The 23,726-nt window shown below is 37.9% G+C and overlaps 3 protein-coding genes across 5 annotated transcripts in view; 2 read left to right on the top strand and 1 right to left on the bottom strand.

Annotated features, from left to right (window-relative positions):
- The window catches only part of Fam227b (family with sequence similarity 227 member B), a 70,953-nt gene extending 68,254 nt beyond the window's left edge, over positions 1–2,699 (bottom strand). Inside the window, exon 1 of the mRNA XM_087180985.1 lies at positions 2,546–2,699. The gene's annotated coding sequence lies outside the window, so the exon portion shown is untranslated. The remainder of the gene's footprint in view (positions 1–2,545) is intronic.
- The window catches only part of LOC147830552 (uncharacterized), a 16,900-nt gene extending 9,145 nt beyond the window's left edge, over positions 1–7,755 (top strand). The window contains exons 2-3 of the mRNA XM_087207846.1: positions 2,587–3,100; positions 6,149–7,755. Of these exons, the coding sequence (XP_087063972.1) occupies positions 2,587–3,100; positions 6,149–6,176 (542 nt within the window). The 3' untranslated portion in view covers positions 6,177–7,755. The remainder of the gene's footprint in view (positions 1–2,586; positions 3,101–6,148) is intronic.
- Positions 2,799–23,726, top strand: Dtwd1 (DTW motif tRNA-uridine aminocarboxypropyltransferase 1). Of its 3 annotated transcripts, none has more exons than XM_004835429.4 (5): positions 2,799–2,928; positions 7,668–7,984; positions 12,264–12,407; positions 13,582–13,834; positions 23,411–23,726. In XM_004835429.4, the coding sequence occupies exons 2-5, from the start codon at positions 7,721–7,723 to the stop codon at positions 23,656–23,658; spliced, it is 909 nt and encodes a 302-aa protein (XP_004835486.1). In that variant the 5' UTR covers positions 2,799–2,928; positions 7,668–7,720; the 3' UTR covers positions 23,659–23,726. The 3 variants fall into 3 exon arrangements, with proteins under 3 accessions (XP_004835486.1, XP_021117033.1, XP_021117031.1); XM_021261372.2 differs by lacking the exon at positions 2,799–2,928 and adding an exon at positions 3,100–3,472; XM_021261374.2 differs by lacking the exon at positions 12,264–12,407.

Genomic DNA, 23,726 nt, shown 5'->3' with positions numbered 1-23,726 from the left:
GGATATTCATATTGGATGTTTTTTCAGAAATGCTTATTTTATTAAAACAGATAGGGTTTTCTGTTAGAGCACTAAATTCACTAAGTTGGCTTTTTAAAAAATATGGCTACAAATTCTTTGACAATCTTTTGAGAAGTGGGCTCGCTGTCTCCTCTCCTATAAGTAAACAGGCCTTGTTTCTCACCTGCAGGCAAAAGAATGTGAGGGAAATTATTACTGGAAGCCTGGGCAGAGACCTGGAAATGGGCCCTGACTGTCTGGATTCGTTCACCTGCCCACCAACTAGAGTATGAGGAAAGGCTGTAAAAATGGGAAAAGGAGTTTATTCACAATTTACCCAAATTGGGTGGGAACCCTGGGAACCCCCCACCCCACCCACACAGGAAGATGCGCTGGCCCTCTGGGATGCCCAGAAAATACTGTGAGCCTGGTTCTGTTGAACCTTCCTTTTTGCCAGCGCTGGGGGAAGCAGTTGTTACTCTCAGCATGTGGAAGTTGGAGAAATAGCTTAGTTTTAAACACCTTGTTTTTTTCAACTCTTATTCTTTATTAGTACATGTTTGAAGTACATAATGATTACATTCCTCATGGGGCACATACACACAACATGTTCTAGCTCTTTTTCCGTCCCCTCTGACCCCCTCCCTCCATCTCTTTTGCAAAAGATCTGTCTCCCTACTTCCAATTACCTTTTATTTTGCTCTGTATTTACATTATGGGTTTCTCTTATAAGAGAAATCATGCAATATTTAACCCGTCTCTGTTTTACCTCACTTAGCATTATGGTCTCAAGGTGCATCCATTTTCCTACAAATGACTCATGTTTATCCTTCTTTATGGCACAGCAGTAACTCATTGTGTAAAAACCACATTTTCTTTATCCATTCATCTGTTGATAGGCATGTAGGGCACTTCCCAGTTCTAGCTATTATGAATTGTGCTGCTATAAACATGGGCATGCATGCATCACTGTAATATGATGTCTTTTAACTCTTTTGGGACTGTATCTGGCAGGGGCATAGCTGGGTCAAATGGAATTTCCAGTTTTAGTTTTCTGAGGAATCTACATTGATTTTCATAATGGTTGTACTAGTTTTCATTCTCACCAATAATAAAGAAGGGTTCTTTTCTCCCGGTAGCCTCATCAGAATTTATTATTTGATTTCTTGATGACAGCCATTCTTTCTGGAGTAAAATGGAACCTCAGCATTGTTTTATTTTGCATTTCTTTAATGTCCAGAGATGTTGAACATTTTTCCATGTATTTATTGGCCATTTGTACTTCTTCTGAGAAGGGTTATTCATTTCAGTTGTCCATTTTTTTATTGGCTCTTTTATTTGAGGGGGTCTGTTTTTGAGTTCTTTATATATCCTAGATATCAGTCCTCTGTCCAAGGAATAGCTGGCAAAATATTTTTCCCATTCTGGAGATTGTCTCTTCACTTTTGCTGGGCAGAAACTTCTTAATTTAAAAATCATAATTTTTAAAGCTCCATTTCAAATTCTCAAAGTAACACTGTGTTACTCTTGGAGGCTGGGTCGAAAGATGGCAGTTCATGGCAGGAGGCTAGGCCCCATGGAGAGGCTGTAGATAGGCGCTCTGCTACCAGCAGCAAATCTGGTCTTCCCCAGTATTAGAGCAAATCTGATCTACATGCCCTACTAGCCACGGAACTCATCAATTTAACAAAAGGGTTGTTTCAAGCTGCCATGTTTTAGTACTCAAGTAAATACAATCATGTACTTTTTAATCTGTGCAGCTGAATTGCTCTGATATAACTAAGAGCTAAATTTAAAAAGGAAATGGGCATGAATTCTTTATTTATGGCTCACAGACTTTGCCACTGCTGCTTTCTCTACCTACAAAGTTCATCTTTCCCCTAACTCAGTGACTGTCAAACTTTTCAGAGTACCCTACAACAAGAAATACATTTTACTAACACAAAGCAGTGCACGCATATGCACATCTATAGAATTAAAAGCTCCATAAAGCAATACCTAACTTTTGTAAGTGCCATGCACTGATGTTTCCACTTTGCGTTATTTTATTACTTAAAGAGTGCAGTTTTCCTTAGATGTCCTTACTCAGGGGCCCTCCCCCACTGGATCCTATACACTACCCTCTGCGGTTGAAAACCACTGCCCTAAGCCATCGCCAGAATTTTCTCTTGTGGAAATTCTTATCATTTATTAAATTATTCATGTTGTATCTTACGGACTCCACTAGGCAGGGCAGGGTCCTGTACTTTAGGTCCCGCTTGCTAAATCCATAGCTCACCATTCAATATCTGATCTGTTATAAATCTTAGGGCTGCTAACACACGCTCCTCTCCTTTGGGCTTCTTTGGGGATGGGGCACCAAGGATGGCTTCGCAACGTACCCATCTACGATGCTTCGTTTCAGGGGGTTCCTGTAATTACTACGCGGCTCGCGATAGGCTTACTATAGCTCACACGTAACGGGACCAACCTCTCACGATTGAAATATTCGGGGATTGGTAAAACGCGAAGTGCTCGGTGAGATCAGTACGATTTCGCAACTCACTGCAACTACGCCTGGCAAGTTTGTCTGGAACTCGGCCGCAGTCTCCGGGCGCCCCGAGCAGGGATCAGGCCTGAGTCGGACGCCACCTCGGCCGCGCGGGAGCCTCGGAACGGCGACACCGCCAGCGACAACTTCCCGCCTAACCCCGCCCCGCCCCGCCCCGCCCCGCCGGCGTCCCGACCCGCCGGCGTCCCGACCGTTACCCTCGCTCCGCGCCTGCGCAGCGTCCGGCCCCAGCAACGGCCCAGCAACGGCCTGGCCCCGCCCACTGGTGTCTCCTCGAAAGCGCTCCGCCGGTCCGTCCCGGTCCTGTCCGGCGCGTGCCTGGGCCGGGGCGGAGCGGAAGACGCGTGGAGCCGCGCGCGGACTGGAGGGCTGTGCAGGTCTGAGTCCCTCCGGGTCCCCGGGGCCGAGGCCGGGGTCCGGCGGGGGCCGTGGCCGTAGCCGGGGCAGTGACCCTTCCGTGTCAGGACCCAGCGGAGACCGTGCTGAGTCCTCTCGGACGGGACCTGCAGTCTGCGCGGGCGTTTGCGCTGGTCGGATGTCGAGGGCCCGGTGGGCAAAGGCTCCCTGGTTTTCCTCATTCCCGCCCCCCCCCCAAGGATTTTTCGAGCTTTGCCACCCAGGAGGACCCTGACCTTCCAAGCCATTCCCCAGGAGCCCCATGCTTCCCAGTCCCTAGCAGCGGCCGGGGGGGAGGTCACGGAAGTGCGCGGTGCCTGCCGGGCAGCACAGAGCGGGCCGCGGCGGCCTCTGCCCGATCGTCTCTCGGGCTCCTAAGGCCGATCAGGAGCGCTATGAACACTTGCAGGTGCCGGTTCCGCAGCCTGGAATATAAAAGTCGATACTTGAGGTCGCAACACGAAGGACTGTTTCTGACCGAACCCCTGGGCACCATGGAAAATTCCAGGCAGTGCCCACCCCGTGGTGGGTGCTGTGGGTGGGGACGTAGGTCCTGTATAAAAAGCGATGGCGTCTTGGACTTTAAAAAATGAATGTTGGACCTGCATGTGTTAGGTGACCAGTTCTTAAAGATAGGCAATAGGAAACGGGATCCAAAAATGAGGGGAGGGGGAGAATTTACGTATGTTAAGCACATACACCTTCTTCCTCACGTGGATGGATGTAAACATTATGTATTGCAAACAGGTACTAGTAAGAATTTTTAAACACTCCAGAAAGAAAAATTGAAGTGCGTTTTAGATAGCAATGAATTGGTTCACAGAGCAGGATAGGGGAATTTTAGACATGGTCCATGGAGAGGTAGGTTAACTCATTGCGATGGAAAAGCTGTCTTTTCCTTTATTGTTTTTGGAGAAAAAAAAAAGTGGCAAGGCTGCCCCTTTTACCAGGCTGCAGATGGCCCATAAAAGTAGTTTGTCAGCTACACCAGTAGCAATGTGCTTACTGTATGGCCTTCCAGAATGGCTTTGTTTAGTTAACAGGTATTTAGGTTTCCTCCTGTTTCACCAATATCAGGAATATGTGAGATCAGGAAAGAATTCTAGGCGGGGAGCTTTGCTGAAAGTTTCCATGTCAAATGTGTGGAACCAGTGAGTACTCAGAGGTGGGAGCGATCACCCTAGCTTGCTTCCTGACTTTGGGTCTGAAAATAGAAGGTTATGTGCAAGGTAGAGATGATGCAACTTGGGGAGTATAGTTTTTTTGGAAATTGCTGGAAGGAGGAGAAAAAAATTACTATTTTTTCAGCTTAAATTGTAGAATGATGGATATACCATAGAGGTGCTAAAACTTTGTTCATTCCTTAGTAATAGCCGTGAGGCTTTCTAAGTTTTTAGCCCCCCACAGCTCCAGTTGTATTTCACCACCACATACTTGATGTTAACAAGTACAGTGTGAAGGTTTTGAATAACCACTTTTGCTGTAAATTACTTGTGCACATTTGAGGCAGGGTATTGGTGAGGTATTGGCACGTTCCCTGGTCACATGATTTCACAGACTTGCAGGAACTGTGATTCACAACTGCTAGTCTCTGTTACGTAGCCACCTCAGCCATAGATGAGAGTGGCTAGGAGAGGTAGTGAGAGGAGCTAGAGACATTTTCCTTTTTCTCCTCACAGGCATTTGTGTTGTTTGATTTTTGCAGAGCAAGGCTTCCCTGATACCTGTTTAGTTGATGTGGGTGAAAGGCCAGTGACATATTCAGGATTATATTTCTGAGACATCTCAAAAGACAATGCACTTTGTGGGCTCTGTAATTTCCCAAAACTCACTAGTAGTTTTTAGTTGACTGTCAGGCAGCTACCTTGACTTTCATGGTATCAACAGGAAATACAAGAAATTCTTCAGCCCCACTGTGCCTGGACCCAGTGGTTCCACATGCAGAACCATTAAGTAGCCACAGAAGTACCCAGGGAAGTGAAGTTGTATTGAATCGGTCTAGTCCTTTTTAGGATAAGTGCCATGCTCCGAATAACTCAAAACCATTGTAGCCTTAAAATAGTTCTCAGAAGGAGCCACAGGTGACAAAAGAACAATCCAAATCAAGAGAGTTTAGGTGAAACATAATTAGCTGCCTAAATGCAACAGTGCTGGACTCTGTTGGTTTGTAATAGCTGATGCTTTGTTGCTCAACAGTAGCTATAACAGGAGCTCTTCCCCAAATTTTTCTGGAACTGGGGGATTGAATTTAAGACCTTCACACTGAGCACTCTTTTTATTTTGAGACAGTGTTTCACTAAATCGCTAAATTGCCTGAGTTGGGCTCAAACTTGTGGATCCTCCTTGCCACAGCTGGGATTATAGCCACCATGCCTGGCTTCTTCCCCAACTTTTAAGGCAGCTTCTGTCCTTAGAAGGAATTTTTTTATCATAGTCAGGATTTCTTTTCTTGGCTCTGTACTTATATTCTGCAAAATACCTGAAGTTTTGTGGAAAATACAGTTCTGCCATAAGCATTTTCTAGGCATAAGGTACAAGATTCTTGTGTTTTTCCTAAAGGCTTCTGAGACTTCAAGAAAAGGTGGCAGCTTAATATCTTATAGTCTCTAAAGGCATGTTCACAAGACTAGAAGCCATTTTTAGGCAGCTGATTGGGAGTAGCCATCACAAGTAAATAATGTTTTCCATTTTTTATAAGGCTGGAAGGGGGATTGGACCATCAGTTTCAAGTATTACTTTCTTTGAACCAACTCAAATGTAAATCTGTCCCTAATCACTATACAAGAAAAATATTTAGTATATGCGTTTTGGTTTTCTTCTTGGGTAAATTGAGCAAGTACATTTTTCTTCAGTGACTCACATTCTTTTCTTTACATTTCTTCATTTGGCCCTCAAACTCACTGGGATTTATAATCTGAAACAAAACAAAAAAACTCTTGAGTAATTAAATTAGCATCACGAACCTCTTGTTAGCAAATTATGTTTTGTGTTTGTCTGGACTTTTTGTTCACTCTCTGTTTGGGAGACCACAGAAAATTTCCGTTTAGAGTCACAGCCTTTCTCCTGTTAGTGTTTATACTCAGAGTGCGTGGACTTCATAAACACCACAATGCCATAAGCCTTTGTAGTAAGAGAATCATTTTACAGCTGTGGAATGCATGTCAAATCAATAGAGCCTCAGTCTCTTTTTTCCCTTGAAAGCTATCTTGCATCCGGGGCATGCGAGTAATGATTTTGGCAGCCATCACCCTTCTTTGAAGAAAATATTAAGCAGGAAAGTTATTTTATTATTTTATTTCTAGTACTAAAAAGTCTGAATGGTGTAGTATATTTTTAAAAAGCAGTATAAAGTTTTTGAATTAATGTTACTCTCTAAAAATTGGAAACTTCTAAGATCATGTACTTGACATTATGGGATATTTTACAAGTTATAGTTGGTAGTAGATGTCTCATTTTTAGTGGTATGTTTTAAGTTGGAGAATTATATATTTTAGAACCTATCTGTGTTAGGAAAAACAAAGTGTTTTTGTTTTTTTCTCTGCTCTTACACCGTAACACGGAAAACCTCTGTAACCTCAAAAGCTTTATGAATTTCTTCTCACCAGAATGCAAGCAGATCTGCAGTGTACACCAATTATAGTCCTGTAATTGAATGCACTTCTGACTAGATGGAGATAGTGTCAGAGCCTACAATGGAGGATTTAGACCTCAAGATGGCCCCAGCTTCAGATCCAATTGCAAGTCAGGGCATCCAGAACATCCTATGGCAAGCTACGCATTGGGTTTCCCAAAATCCCCTCCTCAGATTCAGTTATTTGCTAAAGTGGCTCACAGAATCCAGGGAAAGTCTATACTTGTATTTGAAGGACACAGGTACACAGCCAAATGAAGAGATACAGAGGGAGAAGTCTGGAGGTTTCCCTGGTGCGGGGGCTTCAACCCTGTGGAGTTAGGGTGTGTGCCCCACCTGTCACGTGGCCCCATTTGCCTTTCTGTAAGCCTCCGTGTGTTCGGCTATCTAGAAGATCCCAACCCCATGCTTTGAGGTAGACACAATTGCAAGTTGCCTGGCTGGGGGATCTCAGCAAGGCCTGTTTGTTAGATTCTTTGACATCCCTTCCTCCTGAGTAGAGGCTGAGCCCCTTTTGAAATGGGGGTAGAAGAAGTTAAGGGGAGAATTTAAGATTAGAATTTCTATGGCCTGCCCTGGGGAAGGAGTTACACATCACAAATATCCAACTAACTTTTATTGATATTATTGCAGCCTTTTAATTTCATTGGAGTTCACCATGAGATTTAATGTTAAGCCCTGTAATTTTAATTCAAAGTTAGAGTCTACAGAGTTGAATATATTCCTGCCTGATACTGACATACAATCATTGAATTTCTAATATTTATGAAACGTAATTGCCATCTCTAGAACAAAAAAGGTACTAGAAAAATGGATTGTCAGTACCTAAACTTTATATTTGAAGTAATTTTTCTAAGATAGTACTTATTTTTATGGAAGGAATGGTCCGAAAGGATATTCATAATTTGGGTTTTTTTTAGTTTATTGCTTCTTGATTTTTATATTTTAAAGCATGCCAGTTTAGTGGTTTTAATACTTATCAATATTTGTTAATAGTTCTACAAGCAGCACATAGTTGTGAATTTGTAGAGACAGTGAGTAAAATGTTTTGTTTTTATTTTGTTCCCACTTCTTTTTTTTTTTTAACAGTGCATCTATGATATGTTTTAGAAATAGCTCTTAAACTTTGGTTTGAAAGAAGAATGTCTGTAAGTCCATCTGTGCTTCTTAAAGAAAATGAAGAAAATAATGCAAAATTTGTGGAAACAAAACATTCACAAACTACTCTCATAGCTTCAGAAGATCCTCTTCAGAACTTATGCTTAGCATCTCAAGAAATTCTTCAAAAAGCTCAGCAAAGTGGGAGGTCAAAATGTCTCCGGTGTGGCGGCTCAAGGATGTTCTACTGCTATACGTGCTATGTCCCAGTGGAAAATGTACCTGTTGGACAGATTCCACTTGTGAAGGTTGGTAAGAAATTTGTTCAAAAGTAGGAAAATAGATTTTGAAAAGATGTTTCACACAATCCTGTTCTAACATAATGGGCTTGAAAAATTATGAAAATGAATTGTCTTAGTGGGAAATTCAGTCCTACAGGTTACTACACCTGTTTCTTTTTCTTGTCTCTGGAAAAACACTTGAGTCTGAAATGGTTGGTATTTTTAATGAAATTGTATTTTTAAATTAATAGTTATAACTTACTTACAATATGGGGGAAAAAAGTGTGGTATGAACACGAATACTAAAAGAACAAGTTTGTAAGCTTACTTGAAGTTTCAAAACCTGCCTCAGGTTGTTCAGCTGCCCTGAAGAAACTCACTGTCCTAATCAAACTCATGTTAATTTTCACCTAGGCTTTTGTGACATAGCTCCATCCTATGTGTAAAAATGGAGCAGATGACAATAACGTAAGCTCAATTAAACTAAAATATAAAGCCTTCATTGGGCTGTGTTACAGCAATTTTAAACCAAATTTAAAAGTTGATTTGAATTGATTGCTTACTGTTGTACGTTTGACGCTTTCCAAGACTGCTTTTGTATAGGTGCAGTGTCCATAGATCATTATCCCTACGTAATCATAGAATGTATTACATATGTATTAACTTGTCTAGCATTGACCCAAATGTTAGGAGTAAATCGTATAATATATAAAAGGTGACTAGTTTCTGTTAGGACTTTAGAGAGACTGTATTTTATACATGGTCCCTTTAGGGCTTGCCAGTAAGGAAATAAATTGCAGCTGTATTCCAAAATACTTACTGTGATTTTAATATTTATTTAATTGAAATATGAAAAGCACTTTTCGCTCATTTTATTACTTGAATTTTCGTTGAGCCTATATGTCATCTTTGCAAGGCTGTGGTCTCCTCAAGGATGTAAAATCACACATTTAGGGTAATGGAAAATTTGCTGGTCAAGGATAAGGAAATATATTCACAGTTTGCTTAGAAAAACTGAGAGCTTGAAGGTAATAATTTTTTTAAGTTTCCCATTATCATACAGGAATGTTACACTTCATAGTTTTTAGCTATACACAGAATTATTCTGTCTTCTGTTTATATCATAGTCACATAAAGAAAATATTCTATTAAAAATTTTATCTGAAGAGATGTTGTGTTCAGAAAGGATTACAGATCAGAAAAATAAAAGCCAGTAATATATTTATAGGGCTGATATTTTTATAGAATATAGTAACAGGATTATTTTTTCAAATCAGTGAGCCGATTTCCACTGTTCAATAGAAATGATTCAAAGTACTATACCAGGTGTTTGATCAACTCTGAGTGGTTTGGATTGTGCAGTTTTCCAAAGTGTTTATATTTTAGTGGCCACGTATAAAATTTGTTATATTAATATATATTAATAATAATAAAACTATAAAATGTTCTTTCTAATTTCTACTATATATATGCATGTATGTGGTTTTGGGGATTGAACTCAGGAACTTTCAACTGTGCTACATCCCCAGACTTCTAAAAAATTTTTGAGACAAGGTCTCAGTGAATTGTCTAGGTGGAGCTTGAACCTATGACCCTTTTGCCTGAACCTCCGAGGGTACTGCCTTTTTTAAAGGAATCCTTCAACATTTGCTTTTAGATAGACTGCTTTTAGATAGACTGCTTGAGCAAGTCTCCTCAAACTTTAAATTTTGGTCTAGGGAATAAATTCGTAAATATTTATATTTTAATGCAGATTATGAATTTCTTAAACCAATGAAAAATGCATTTAAAAAGATAAATAGAAGTCTTAGGGTTGTTTAAAAAGGGAAGAAAAGAATCAGACAGTATAAAAATTCCATTTTATTAGAGTCCCAGTTCAAAAGATTACTTTATAAGGCTTTCTTTGTTGATTTTTTTTTTGAAAGATGATAATCACAAGGAAAAATCCTTGGGTCTCCCTACTAGTAGATCTTTAGTATATGTGGGCAGAAAGGTCTGTAGTAAATCTCTTGTAGAAAACATAAATGTTGGAGGACAGATTGATATTCTTTACATGTTCGAAAACAACTCCTCCATTCCAACACTCTTCTCTACCCTGTCATTTTTTAAAGTGTCTCTTCCTGTAAAATGTGTGAACTAAAGTACATATTTCCTTAGTTTGCCCTGTTTCTATGCTTTTGTTTCATAGTATCAGAAATCTCAGGCCTACTCAATTAGAGAACTAAGGGGCACAAGTTTTGCATAATTGCTTTATACTTGAAGATTATAGTCCATAAAACTTTCCCTTCTTGTGTTATTTTAAAAATAGGCAAAGTCATGATTTATAAAATTCATTAAAAACAGTCCTATGTTCTTGATCTAAATGATATCCTCCAAAATAGCCAGGATATTGCTTGGTGAAGGCTTTTGGAATTTTCAGTCCTACTCCTCAGACATATAAAAAAGTCAGTTTTATTAGTAATAGGACACTTGGTCACCATCTGCTTTCTCTTTCCTTTCCTCTTCCTACTTTCCCTGGGATAAGATAATGCTGACTTGGTACTCAGAGACCCTGGGGAGACGGAGTACAGTGTCAAGTGAAAATGAGCACCTTAAGGAAAGGCTGATGTGGAGCTCAGCCAAAAGTAGACTGATGTAAAATCTTCTGTGAACTGCTTACTTACATGGTAAATTTTCTGTAACTAGACATTGCTTGGCGATTTGAACAATTGACTCTAACTTACAAATGATCGCTGAGGCTAAGTGGGGAGGACAAGAGATGATAGTGTTTGAAACCATAATTGAAAATTATTTGAGATACTAATTTTCAGGCAAGAGTCCTTCTAGAGTATATTATTTATATCGTACTGTCCTCACATAACTGTCTAGAAAGAAAAAAATATGAAATAGAGTCTGCTTAGTAGTATGCAACAACTACTGTAAAAAATAGCTTTGAAGCTAATGATATGGATGAATTTCAAAATACTTATTTTAAGTTAAAAACGTTGGATAAAGAGTGCATGGTAAATCATTTCATGTATATAAAATTCTGGAAAATGCACACTAAAGAAATAGCTGATCAGGGCTGGGGATGTAGCTCAGTGGTTCTACCGCCTGCCTGGCAAGCGCAAGGACCTGAGTTCGATTCCTGGTACCAAAAAAAAAAAAGAAATAGCTAGTCATCCCAGGACTAGGGGTAGTTGTTGCCAGGAGGAAGGCGGGGAAGGAGGGGAGGGGGACTAGAAGATTTGGTTGTGGCAGATCACGATCTTGGTTGTGGTGACTGGTTCGCAGGTGTAATATACATGGAAGCTTACGAGATTGTACACTTCAAATATGTGTACTTTGAAGCACAGAAAAACAATTTTGTATTCCAAGGTAAAATAATTGTGTGGCCAGGGTAAGTTCCTAGAATGCTGCCTCCTTGCTGTCTAATGGGGGTCTGGTGATGGAGGACAGAACCTTGTGGAGAGCAAAGCCCATTAAGTCTAAACTGAGGAGCTCACCCCAGGAGGATGGCTTCTGTAATACGGGGGAGGCCTGACTCCGTTTTCATTTTCACAATCATGGCCGAACACAAGATTCGTAGGGGCAGTAGACAGAGAGCTAAACCAAATAAATCAAAGTGAAATAATGGAAAAATCTAGTTCAAGAAGTCCAAGAGAGTATTATTTTTCCAAAGAGGCATGATGCAATCATTAACGAATAATGAGCATTAAGAGAAATATTTGGGCAAGTCATTTTGAAGAAAGTTACTTGTGATATAGGTTACACCTCTTAGACCTTTACTGTTTTTCTAGTTGGTAATTATTTAATTTGTGCTGTTAAAATGTGCGCTTAAAGTCAGAATATTCGTAGCAAAGGGTAATACTTCTGATCTGAAAGGATATGGAACAGAATTGCAACTTGAATTCTAGGTCTGAAGTAATACTCAAACTTGAATTTCCTTTTGAAACAGCATAAAATAAACCTAGAGTTTACAGGAACTGTAAAACAGGTTCTTGGCATAGATACTGAAATGTGAAGATTTGGACTCAATTCCCCTATAACCTCAATGAAAATAATACTGGATCTTTGTTTTTAAGAGCAGATTATATGTTAAGTCAAAAATAATTGTTCTAGTTCATGATTGACAGTATTGAGGAAGAAATGTGGGCTTGCTTTAGGACTTCTACTGTTCTGTATATTCCAGACTAGAAAACTGACTTTAAACTATCTGTATAGGAACTTATTGTGAACTTAACTGCTTAGTTTTAAAGGCCATTTTTATTAAATACAGATTATAAATGTTATATTTGTTTTGTTCATTTGTCTTTTTTTACTTTAGCTGCCTCTGAAGATTGACATCATTAAACATCCAAATGAAACAGATGGCAAAAGCACTGCTATCCATGCAAAACTCTTAGCACCTGAATTTGTAAACATTTACACATACCCTTGTATTCCAGAATATGAAGAAAAGGATCATGAAGTAGGCAGATTTTTTTTACAAGTCTTAAACTGAATATAAAAATAGATTTCTAGCCCCATTTCCTCTCTGAATTTGCTTGGATATAATTTTAATATTTTTCTTTAATAATCTGGTGTTATGCTCATTAACATTAATCAGTATGCATGTTCATTGATATTTCCAAAGGTCCAATGATCCTAAACTCCTAATACTTTTTGCTTATGCCAGTTTTTAATAGTTTTCCTGCTTTATTTTTTCACAGTTTTATTCTTTGCCAGTATTATTAAGCCTGCTCTTCCTTTCTCCCCTCACCATTCTCTTGCGTGTACTATAGATAGATGGTCTAATTTGATACAAACTGGGAAACCGAATTAGAAGTGTTGTTGGAATGTCTCCATAAGAAAACAAAGACTAAGAAGGATTTTCAAATCCTTCTTAAATTGAAAGCTTTAACACATAGCCTTTGTAATATTTCTTTTGACTACGTAGATTTTTTTTCATTTCTACAATCTTAATTGATTTTCATGTAGTTGAAATTGTCACACGAGTGTGATATTCCTGGTCTTCTGATAAATAATTAGGTAATAGATCTCAAAAAATCAGGTCTTGGGTACTTCTAAAAAAGTGTATAAACCCTTTTAGGTTTCACGAGGGCTGTTTTTAGGTGTGGTTAATGTAGAAACAAAATTAAAAGTTAATACATTCATTTGTTCCAGAAGGAACTTGGTAAGATTTTTACTTTCCTATCATTTTTCTGTCTGCCTACCTACCTGTCTATATAATTGAATTTATTTAGAAAGTTGTATTTGGAAATGATACCTGAGTTTTGGATCTAGGAATATATTTGTGTTTCCTGTTCAGTTCTGTTTATATTGATTAAATAGAACTGTAGTGTCATGTACTTGCCTTTTTATAAAATGCTAGTTTTTTGATTCAAGGTACTTTTAACACTGCCCTGTCAATCAGTGAATAACGTATTTTGGAGTAATACTTTTAAGTAGTGTATTATGATTATAAATTGTTAGGGGAGAGACCAAAACTTTACCATACATATAGGAAAAGCATATGTAATAGAACCAACCTAATGTTTACTTCTCAGATATCCAACATAGTTTTTCCTTAAATTTTTCAGTCAGAATTTATGTTGAAAATCACATAAAGTAGCACATGGCTAACCTGAATTTCTTTGTTTTAGATTGCACTCGTTTTTCCTGGCCCTCAGTCTGTCTCAATAAAAGATATTTCTTTTCATCTGCAAAAAAGGATTCAAACTAAAGGCAAAACTGATGGCCCTGAGAGCCCATCTTTTAAGCGAAAGAAAACTGAAGAACAGGAGAGTTGTGATCTGAATGATAGCAAGTGCAAAGGCACAACCCTGAAAAAAGTGATCTTTATAGATAGCACCTGGAACCAGACAAACAAGATCGTCAATGATGAGCGGCTCCAGGGTAAGAGAAAATGTTTCTTCCTGTTCTTAAAATGTCAGACTTGCAGACATTGAAGGAGATGCATTAAATGTCTATGTTTGCCACATTTGTTTTCTTTCTGGGTTTATGTGTATATATGTATTTCTATAATATATGTATTTTTAGTTTAACCTTTTGAAGTGGCAGGCTTTGCAACACTTCACCTTAAATACTGAAGTATGCATCTTTGAAGAATAAGAATATTCTCCTCCATGGTTATCCATTATCACCCTTAAGAAAATTAACAAAATTCTGTAATATCATCTGATATACAGTCTGTATTCAAATTTCCCTCATTGACCCAAAAATATCTTTTGTAGTTGTTTTCCCTCTTTGATGCATCATTTAAATGCCTCACATTTCATTTGGTTATTGTGTATCTTTAGTCTCCTTTAAGACAGTTTCCTCGCTCTGTATTTTGTGACTTAGATTTTGTGAGGACAGGTCAGTTTCTGAGTATCTTACCATGATCAAGTGCAGTTTAAATGTTCTTGGCCAGTATATTTATAAGTAAGGAAAAATCCAGGGTTGTTTATGCCCATTCCAATTTTTATTTATTGTTTTGGCATTATTATTATTATTATTGTTTTTGGTACTGGGAGATCAAACTCGGGACCTTGCGGTTGTGAGGCAGGCAGTGGAACCACTGAGCTAAATCCCCGGCCTTGTTGGTTTAATTATTAATAGTATGTCCTTTCACTGTCAGAAACAAACCTTTTTAGCTGATCATTTGTATGGTTAAGCAACTCATATATGAAGTTGTATATTGTTGCCTTAAAACCAGGGATATTAATACAAGTTGTTTTATTTTTTGTGATAATTGATTCCTTGATTAAAGTGATGACTGTCAGATCTCTGCATGATAAAGCTTTATTTTTCTGTTTATAATAGTAATCTGTGGAGTGATGCTTTCAGGCTATAGACTTTATTTCAACAGCTTTTTAGTATTCATTGATTGTGGTTTAAATCAGTGACACTGAGAATTGAAAGATGGGGAAATTTTATATTGTTTCTTCCACCTGTATTAACTGGCCATCTTTTTTTTGAGACAGAGTCTTGCCATGTTGCGCAGGCTGGTCTTAGGGACTTCCAAGTAGCACTGTAGGTACCACACCACCATGCCTAACTAGCTGGCATTCTTATATAGGTTTCCCTTTTTCCTCTGTTCTCTCTTTTTTCTTTTTTAATTCCACACCTCCTTTTTGGTTTTGAGGGGTTTGTTTGAGATGGGTTTTCACTATGTTACCTAGGCTGGCCTCAAAATCCTGATCCTCCCACCTCAATCTACTGTGTAGCTGGTGGGATTACAGGTGTTTGCCACTGTGGCTAGCATGCACATCTTTTTGAAATCACTTATTTTGTTTGTAATTTAATATACTATAATCTACCATGGTTGTATTCATTTTAATGCTCAAATTGTCTCAAATTATTGCCACTGGGAACTCTTCAAGATCTTTCTGCCATGGCCTCATCATATTATGATATAATAGAATATCTCAAATCTGCTTGCAGTTTTTCCCTGCAAAATTGGAATTGGCCATTTTGCTAAAAACCAGTGGTTTCTTTCAGTGGAAAATGATAGTAGAAATTAAGATCTGGTAAGTTTATCACTATGTACTTGGATTGTCATTGCTTCAGTGGAGGTAGCCAAGAAAAATAAATAGATTTATGAATTCACATGGATGCTCCCTATTCAGATTTAATATTGCAGGAATTTTCTTACATTTTACATTTGTATCTCTGTCTCTTGGAGTGAACCACTTAGTTCGTAGGTAGAGTGTTTTAATACAGTTATGCTCCTTGCTCAACACACTTAGTAATATGAAGAACAGGAGCCAATACTGCCTCTGTTCCCTTGTATCTTACAGTTCTTCAGACTTTCTTAGTATTTCTCTAAGAGCTTCAGTTGTTTCTTTTCCCACTAGCTGTTTGATAACTTCTTTTGGTATGATCAGAAGGCAAGAGAGCTACCCAGTTGATATTAAGCAGTTGCCAAAAGTTCCGCCTCGCAGTCTAAGGGCTATTGTTGGAAATGAACCTCATCCAGAAAAGACAGTTTGTGCCTTTTTGGCGTCTGATTTGTGTTAATCAGTCCCAAGCTAAACTGTGTGACGGCCCCACATTTAACCAGCTTGTCATAGAGTTTGTGCCCCTGAGATGTCCTTAAGTGTTACCAAGGTTGCTTGGCAACCCGATTGTCTCTGCTTGTGTGTGGGAGAGGGGGGACGACACAGCATAGACCTTTAGAGTTTTGCTGTTATTGATGTTTTAATAGAGAGACAAACTCTGAGGTCCTGTTCTTTGAAAGACGGAAGGGGAGCCCTGCCTGACACATTCTCTTGAATGTTTAGAGCAAGTTACTGCCCAGTTTGGAGATTTTTCTGGGCCACTTTTCTTCATTATTACCTTATATGGTAATTGCAAGGATCAGATGAAAGGAAATAAGTGAAAAATCCTTGAAAAAACTAAAAAAGGAATTATTTTGGCACTATTGAAAGTCTGTTTGCCTAAGCTCAGATTTGTACAGATTTCTGTTCCTCCTTCCAAGTTCACATAGGAAATATACATTTCAATTCTGCACTAGGTCACAGTTTTTAAAAGGGGTTTCTGAATCCCTTCAGGATCCCGCAGTAGTTCTAGAGGCAGCTTCTTTGCATGTCCCTGCCTCTCTGGCTCCTCACTGCACCCAGGAAATAACAGGGGCTTTGTGCATCTGTGTGACTGCTGTGTGTGTGAATTATCAATTTCTGGATAAACCAAGATACACAAGAAATAATCCATGTTTATTATAAATCATTGTCTTTAAGTTGTAAAACATTTTATCCTTTGAGAGGGTTAAGGAGAAAAACTAAACCTCATTTTAAACCCTCAGATGTAATGCATAAGAAATTGTGTATCTGTGGGTTCTACTGAACAATGTAAAACTGTACTATTTTGATAAACTTTATTGAGAAAATAGCTTGATATTTTACCAGTGTCAAAATACAGCACTGGAGGGTGGAATGCCAGGTTTAATCATAGAAAGTCAGCCTAAACCTGTAAATGTAGATTGAAGATAATCGCAGGAAGCTTTGGGAAAATGCTACGAAAGGATGGCTTCCTTCTGTGGGAGGAGTTCCAAATTGTTTAAAATGATGTTATCCTGTCACCTGCTCTAAAACTGTCCAGTTTGACACACCCTTCAAAGTGGTGCTTTTGTTTAAATTAGCAGCGTTGCCTAGACTTTACTCAACTGTCTGTAAGCGCTGTCTCATACACGTTTATAAACCTACGGTAACTGGGAAGTGCATCTCATACACCTAACTCCCAGAACATCCTTGCGTAGAAGCGGAGTACACTGTAGACATCAGCTGATACCCTCCTGACCACATGGCTGAGCACGCATGTGCAGGGAGCCACTCTGCCCATCTGGAACCCGGGCGAGCAGGGCTGGAGGACAGACAGCTCCTGCTGAGCGTGCCTTACCTTCCTACCCTTGGAAACTGAAACACCCTGCATCAGCATGTCTGGACTGTTCCGTTCAGTCTTCCTCATAACTGTATCGGGGTGGGCTGAGAATTTCCTTATCTTTCAGTTAAAGAAATCCAGATAGCGATGTTGGAGAGAAAAACTGCTTGTAAGTCTGTGATTTAAAGACTGATTGATTACTAGATACACTAGCAAGATAATTTTTTACATGTTTATGTTGAACTATTAAATAATATTTTTTATATAATCCAGTGTCTGTATTTCAGTTGTTATTAAATGCTGAAATTTAGCAAATTTTTAAAACAGATCCGATTAATAGTAATAATCACTAACTCGTTTTTTCCTGAGATACTCGGCATTGAACTGAGAGCGTCACACTGGAATACGTTCCAGACCTTCTTTTTGGTTTTGCTTTTTAATTTTGCGACAATGGCTCCCTAAGTCATCGTAACCCTCCTACGTCGGCCTCCCGAAGTGCTGAGATTACAGTTGTGCACCACCATGTCCGGTTTAAATTCTTCCTGTTTTAGTTAACATTTCTAAACATTTTTAAAGAACACATTAACATGCGAGAAGCCAACACATTTTGACAGGTTTTTTTTTTTTTGGTTTTGGTTTTGTTTTGGTACTGGGGATCAAACTCGGGTCCTTTCGCTTGCGAAGCAGGCAGCGGAACCACTGAGCTAAATCCCTGGCCCTTGACAGTTATTTTTAATTTGAATTTTATGCCAAAATTCTATATTAAGCTTTTAATTGTATCAGATATATATATATATATATTTTAAACTTTAGCAAAAAGTACATACCAGCATCTAATCATTGTCACTGTTGAGAAAGAGAATCGGATTAGGACTTACAGAGGGAGTCACTAAAAGGGAGTTTTACTTTATGTGTATTGTTTGTATGACATGCGGAATTAAAAACTATATTAAAAAATAACTGGGGGAAAAAGTTTTAGTTTGCCAGAAAAATAAATCATTTAACCCAATAATCCCTTTTTTCATAGAAACACAAGATCTATACCAAAGAACATATTTCAACATCTCTGTGTATTTAGAGGCTGTCAGTAAAATTAAACTGAAAAATAAATAATCATAAAATGAAATAAAAAGCTTTTAATTGAACTAAGTACTTAGAACATTTTCAAATATCTGTCTTTAACTCTGGTTGTAATTAATGAGTAGTTTCAAAGGAATTAGTTTTGGTTTTGGTTGATGTAATGGTTGTTGGTCTTTGAATCAGGATTATGCAAATTGAAATGTTTTCAGAATAGATAGAATATTTTAAACGAAGGAGAGCTTTTGTGATTTCTTCATTCCATTATAAATTTCTTTCACGTGGATAATAGTTTTTAAATGTAGTACAATAACATCCACCCACACAACAAAACAAAACAAAGCAAAACACACCGTTGTATATTTAGTGGTAGACCTGGGCCTGGAGGTGAGATTCCAGTCCAGTTCTTTTCATTAAATTTATTTATTTATTTTTATTTTATTTAAAAAAAATATATGTATATATATATTTATTGGTACATTTTAGGTATAAAATACATTTACATTTATCATTGGGTGTTTGTACCAGAACATGATGCATCTTAGTTTTTATTTTTTCTCCCATAACCTGTGCACCCTTCACTTTTCATTAAATTTAAACCTAATTGTGCTAAAAACACGTTTAAAATTCTTCTAGTGATGGCACAGCCCCCATGCATAAATATAGAACAAATTACCAGGTGTGACATTCAAAGGCAATCATAATTTCAATTTCTCCAATCTCTTCTACCATTCTCATATGTGTAATACTAGATATTTTAACTATTTTAGTTTCTTGCATACAAAAGGACTTTTCATACCCTTATGTATATAACATTCCTTTGGCCTCTAAAGCTTCCCTCACCTCTTTATCCATCAGGGTTTAAACAGATAGGAACCCTCTGAGAAACTTGTATAGACTCCAGAAATCTCCTCAGTGCTGCCACTGTACCCCAAACCTATTGAATTTTCTTGTCTGTTTATCTGTGTAGATTATGTGGCAGAAAATGCACACAGTAATTCTTAATATCCATTCTCTTCTTCGCCCCTATTAACAGATACCAATTCTGTTCAATCTGGCCTGTATCCAGCTAAAAAACAGTTATTCTCACTTCCTTACAGCCAGGATCACCATGTGAATCACAACAGAGAAAAACTGGGTTCTGTGGGCAAAATCTGCAGGAAAATCATTGTTTTTTCATTTGTCTATTTGTGTTTGTTTTTGGTCTTGCCTGGAGTATGTGGAGGTTGAAGGTGATGATGAGGAAATGGGAGTCTTGGGTCCTTAATGGCTCTGTGAAGCCCTCGTAACAGCCCTGGTGCCTCATCTGTGGGCTTGTGTGTGTGTTGGGACTGCTACTCGTTCAAAAGGGCCTAGCTAGGTTTCTGTTTGTGCAGCTGAACACAACTCCGATAGCCCGTGATCAGCCAGAGGCAGAGATTCTGCCTTATTCTTCTTACATTTCTTTATGGTAATTTTTGAGGAAAAAAATGTTAGTGTAGAATTTATCAGTCTTTATGTTTAGTCCTTTTTATATTTTGTTTAAATCTTTATCCACCTCAAGAGACAGTGTTTCGCATAATTGTTTATAGATGTTTTTGTTCTGCATTTCTGTGTAAATAGAGTCAATTGTATTTCTGGCTTTCCACTTTTTTTTCATTAAGTTTATCGGTACATTTTAGGTATAAAATACAGTTCCATTCATGGTTGGGATCTTGTACCTTTACATGATGTATCTTAGTTCTTAATTTTTCCCCATTCCCCTGCCCTCCCTTCACCCCCTCCATCCCTCCCTATTTACAGAGACTTTGTTTCCATTTTTTCCTTTTCTCATATTTTTTCTTTTCCCTTCTTTCCTTTCCCCTTCCCCTCCCACTTCCCCTACTCCTTTAGACCTTTTCTTCCTATTTCACAATATCAATTATATCATTTGAAGCTTATTTACACTTTTAGTTTTTCACAGCAGAGAAACTATTTGGTATTTACACGTGTCCTATTTATTTCACTTAAGAGTATGGCCTCAATGTGCATCCATTTAGCTATAAATGTCTCTAGTTTCTCATTTTTTATGGCTGAGTAGTACTCTGTTTTATAGAAAAACCACATCTTCTTTATCTAGTCTCCAGTTGATGGGCACTTGGGCCATTTCCAAGTTTTAGCTATTACAAACTGTGCCACTGTGAACATGGGTGCACATATATCACTGTGGTATGATTCTTTTAATTCTTTGGGGAAGATACCCAGCAGGGGAATAGCTGGGTCAGATGGGACCTCTAGCCCTAGTTCTTTGAGGTATCTCCATACTGATTTCCACAATGGTTGCACCAGTCTGCACTCCCACCAACAATGGAGCAGGGTTCCTTTCTCCCCACAACCCCGCCAGCATTTGTTATTGGTTGATTTCTTGACAGCAGCCATTCTTTCTGGGGTGAGGTGGACTCTTAGTGTTGTTTTCATCTGCATCTCTTGAATGACCAGTGATGTTGAACATTTTTTCATATATTTATTTGCAGCTTTTACTTCTTTGTGTGAGAAATGTCTGTTCATTTCAGATGCCCATTTTGAATCAGGTTTTTATATTTGGGGGGTCTGATTTTTTTGAGTCCTTTATATATTCTAGATAGTAGACCTTTGTCTTATGGCTTTCCACTTTTTATGCATCTAATTTTATTTTTGTTATTTTGTTAATTTAAGACCTCCAGTGTAATATTGAATGGAAATCAGTCCTTCTCATGCTTTAATCTGATAATGGTTTTTAAATGGCAGTTTTATTTATATTTGCCTGAATATTGATATATTTGGATTTATTTTTACCTTTTTAATTTCTATTTGTCCTGTTTTTCTTTACATTGTTTTTTTCTCCTCCTGTTTTGTCTTTGATTGAATGGAGGTTCTCTTATTTTTTAATATTCTGATATAGATTCTTATAGAGAATAGTGCATATGATACTTTAAAAATTTCAAAACCATACAATATTTTAACCTGTCCTTTTGAACACTAAGAACTTAGTGCACTTAAGTTTTGTTCAACTCCTGGTCCACAGTGTTATTGGTATTATTCATTACATTTGTTCTATTCTTTATTGTCAGCCCAGAAGTTACTATTAGTTTTCAAAATTTTTATTTTATGAAAAAATAAAACAAAATTTCATAATAAAATAAGAGAATAGCAATAGTTAATATACTATGTCAGATGTTTTTGGTTTATATAGGTAATATTTATTTGGATTTGAATAGCTGTTTACTATTTTATTTGCTCAACATTCTTTTATTTCACAGTCTTTGCTGAATTATAGCCTGTAGGAATTCCTTTAATTGGGTTTCTTGTTGGCACATATCCAGTTTTTGTTTGTCTGTTAATGTTTTTACTCTTTTCCTTGATAAATTATTTCTGCCAGGTAGACAATTTTAGGTTGCAAGTTACCTTTTTTTTTTTTTTTGGTACCGGGGATTGAACTCAGGTCCTTAGCTTGCGAGGCAGGCAGTGGAACCACTGAGCTAAATACCCGGCCCGCAAGTTACATTTTTGATACTTTGAAGATATTATTCCAGGATCTTCAACATTCTGTTGTTGCTAATGAAAAGTTTCCTATCATTTTCCTTATTCCATTGTATATGATCATCCCTTTTCAATGGCTACTTTTAAAGTATTTTCTTTTAAGGTATTTTTATCCTTGATATTTTACAGTTACACTACTGTGAATCTGGGCTCTTGTTTCTTTATATTCATTCTGTTTCATATACATTGTGTTTCATGAATATATGAGTCTGCATTTTAAAAAATAATTCCTGGATAAGTCATAGGCATTATCTCTTTAAGTACTCTCTCTGCTCCATTCTCTCCTCTCCTTCAGACTCCTGTTAGACATTTGATCCTTCATATCTCTGAATATCTTAATATTTCTTATTTATTTATTGTCACTTTCTGCTACATTTCTGAAGTAGCTTTCAGGTCAAAGTGAGTGAGATGTGATAGTAGGACATCATCGATGACTCAGAGGTTCCAGATTGGCCAGTGTGCCAAATTGGATGCTACCCTCTGTCTTTCCTCACTTTAAAATGTACTAAAATAAATGGCAGAGAAGTATGGTGTGCTAGAGCACTGCTCCAAGGAGCAAAAAGTATTCTGGGCTTGTATGCCGATATCTGAGCTGTAAAAGAGAAGAGCACTGCTTTGTTAGTTATTTGCTCCTAAATGTGCAAGCACAAGGCCTTGTAGCTGAGCATGTGATTGAGGCTGTGCAGTGTACTGTGGCAGAGCTAAGGCCATATTTCCAGGTACTTTGTGAAGATTTAGCCTGAAAGTGACAATCTAGAAGTACATGTTTACCGGTGTTAAGCACCAGTAAGCTGCCAGTCTCTCTCTCTGAGTTTCAGTGTGACATTTTAGCTACAAGTCAATTTGTCAAGGACATGGCACCCTTTTAAAAATTGGTAACTTTGGGGCCAGGGATTTAGCTCACTGGTGCCGCTGCCTGCCTCGCAAGTGTAAGGGCCCGAGTTCAATCCCTGGTACCAAAAAAAAAATTAAAAACTGGTAACTTTAGTCTTGTCACAAATTATAAATTAAAAAGACACTGGTAGATAGGAAATAGGAAGAAATCAATGTTTTAAGTGCTTCCTACTTTTAATCTTTTGCTACAAGGTCTAAGATATATATATTCATGAATAAGTTATTGCGTGTCGTATGTTATTTCTCTGTATACCTTAATGCATTTAAAATAATATTCTGTTTGGATTTGGGATTGTGGGAATTTATCTGTGCTTTTTAAGAAAATCTTTGAAATAGTGAAAAGACATCATTATTATTGTACCATACTCTGCTTTTAAGAAGTACTTATATTTTCCCTTTATTTTTCTTTTGTCTCCTTCTCCTTCTCCTTCTCCTTCTCCTTCTCCTTCTTCTCCTCCTCCTTCTCCTTCTCCTTCTCCTCCTTCTCCTTCTCCTTCTCCTTCTCCTTCTCCTTCTTCTCCTCCTCCTTCTCCTTCTCCTTCTCCTCCTTCTCCTTCTCCTTCTCCTTCTCCTTCTCCTTCTTCTCCTTCTTCTTCTTGGCAGGGTTGTTACAAGTTGAGTTGAAAACAAGAAAAACCTCGTTTTGGCGCCATCAGGAAGGAAAGCCGGATACTTTCCTCTCTACAATTGAAGCCATTTACTACTTTCTAGTAGACTACCATGCCGACATACTAAAGGAGACGTACAAAGGGCAATATGACAATCTTTTGTTTTTCTATTCATTTATGTACCAGTTAATAAAAAATGCCAAATATGCTGGAACTAATCAAACAACCAAACCTACCCATTAGTTGTTCACAAGCCACCTGTCACTGTATTCTGCTAAAATTAATAAACTTATGCTTGTGCTTTTGGTTTA

This window comes from Heterocephalus glaber, unplaced genomic scaffold (genome assembly GCF_053883595.1).
Source record: "Heterocephalus glaber isolate CG9 unplaced genomic scaffold, H.glaber_assembly_v1.0 deba00000122, whole genome shotgun sequence".
In the NCBI taxonomy this organism is placed as follows: domain Eukaryota; kingdom Metazoa; phylum Chordata; class Mammalia; order Rodentia; family Bathyergidae; genus Heterocephalus; species Heterocephalus glaber.
Note: the sequence above shows the minus strand (reverse complement) of the source record. Positions and strands in the feature narration are given on the sequence as shown.

Excerpts from the sequence above, each read along its gene's own strand:
- Dtwd1 (XM_004835429.4), top strand. The coding sequence starts at position 7,721 with ATGTCTGTAAGTCCATCTGTGCTTCTTAAAGAAAATGAAGAAAATAAT. Across the intron at positions 12,408-13,581 it reads ATGAAGAAAAGGATCATGAA|ATTGCACTCGTTTTTCCTGG; the intron begins GTAGGCAGATTT and ends TCTTTGTTTTAG. Across the intron at positions 13,835-23,410 it reads CAATGATGAGCGGCTCCAGG|GGTTGTTACAAGTTGAGTTG; the intron begins GTAAGAGAAAAT and ends TCTTCTTGGCAG.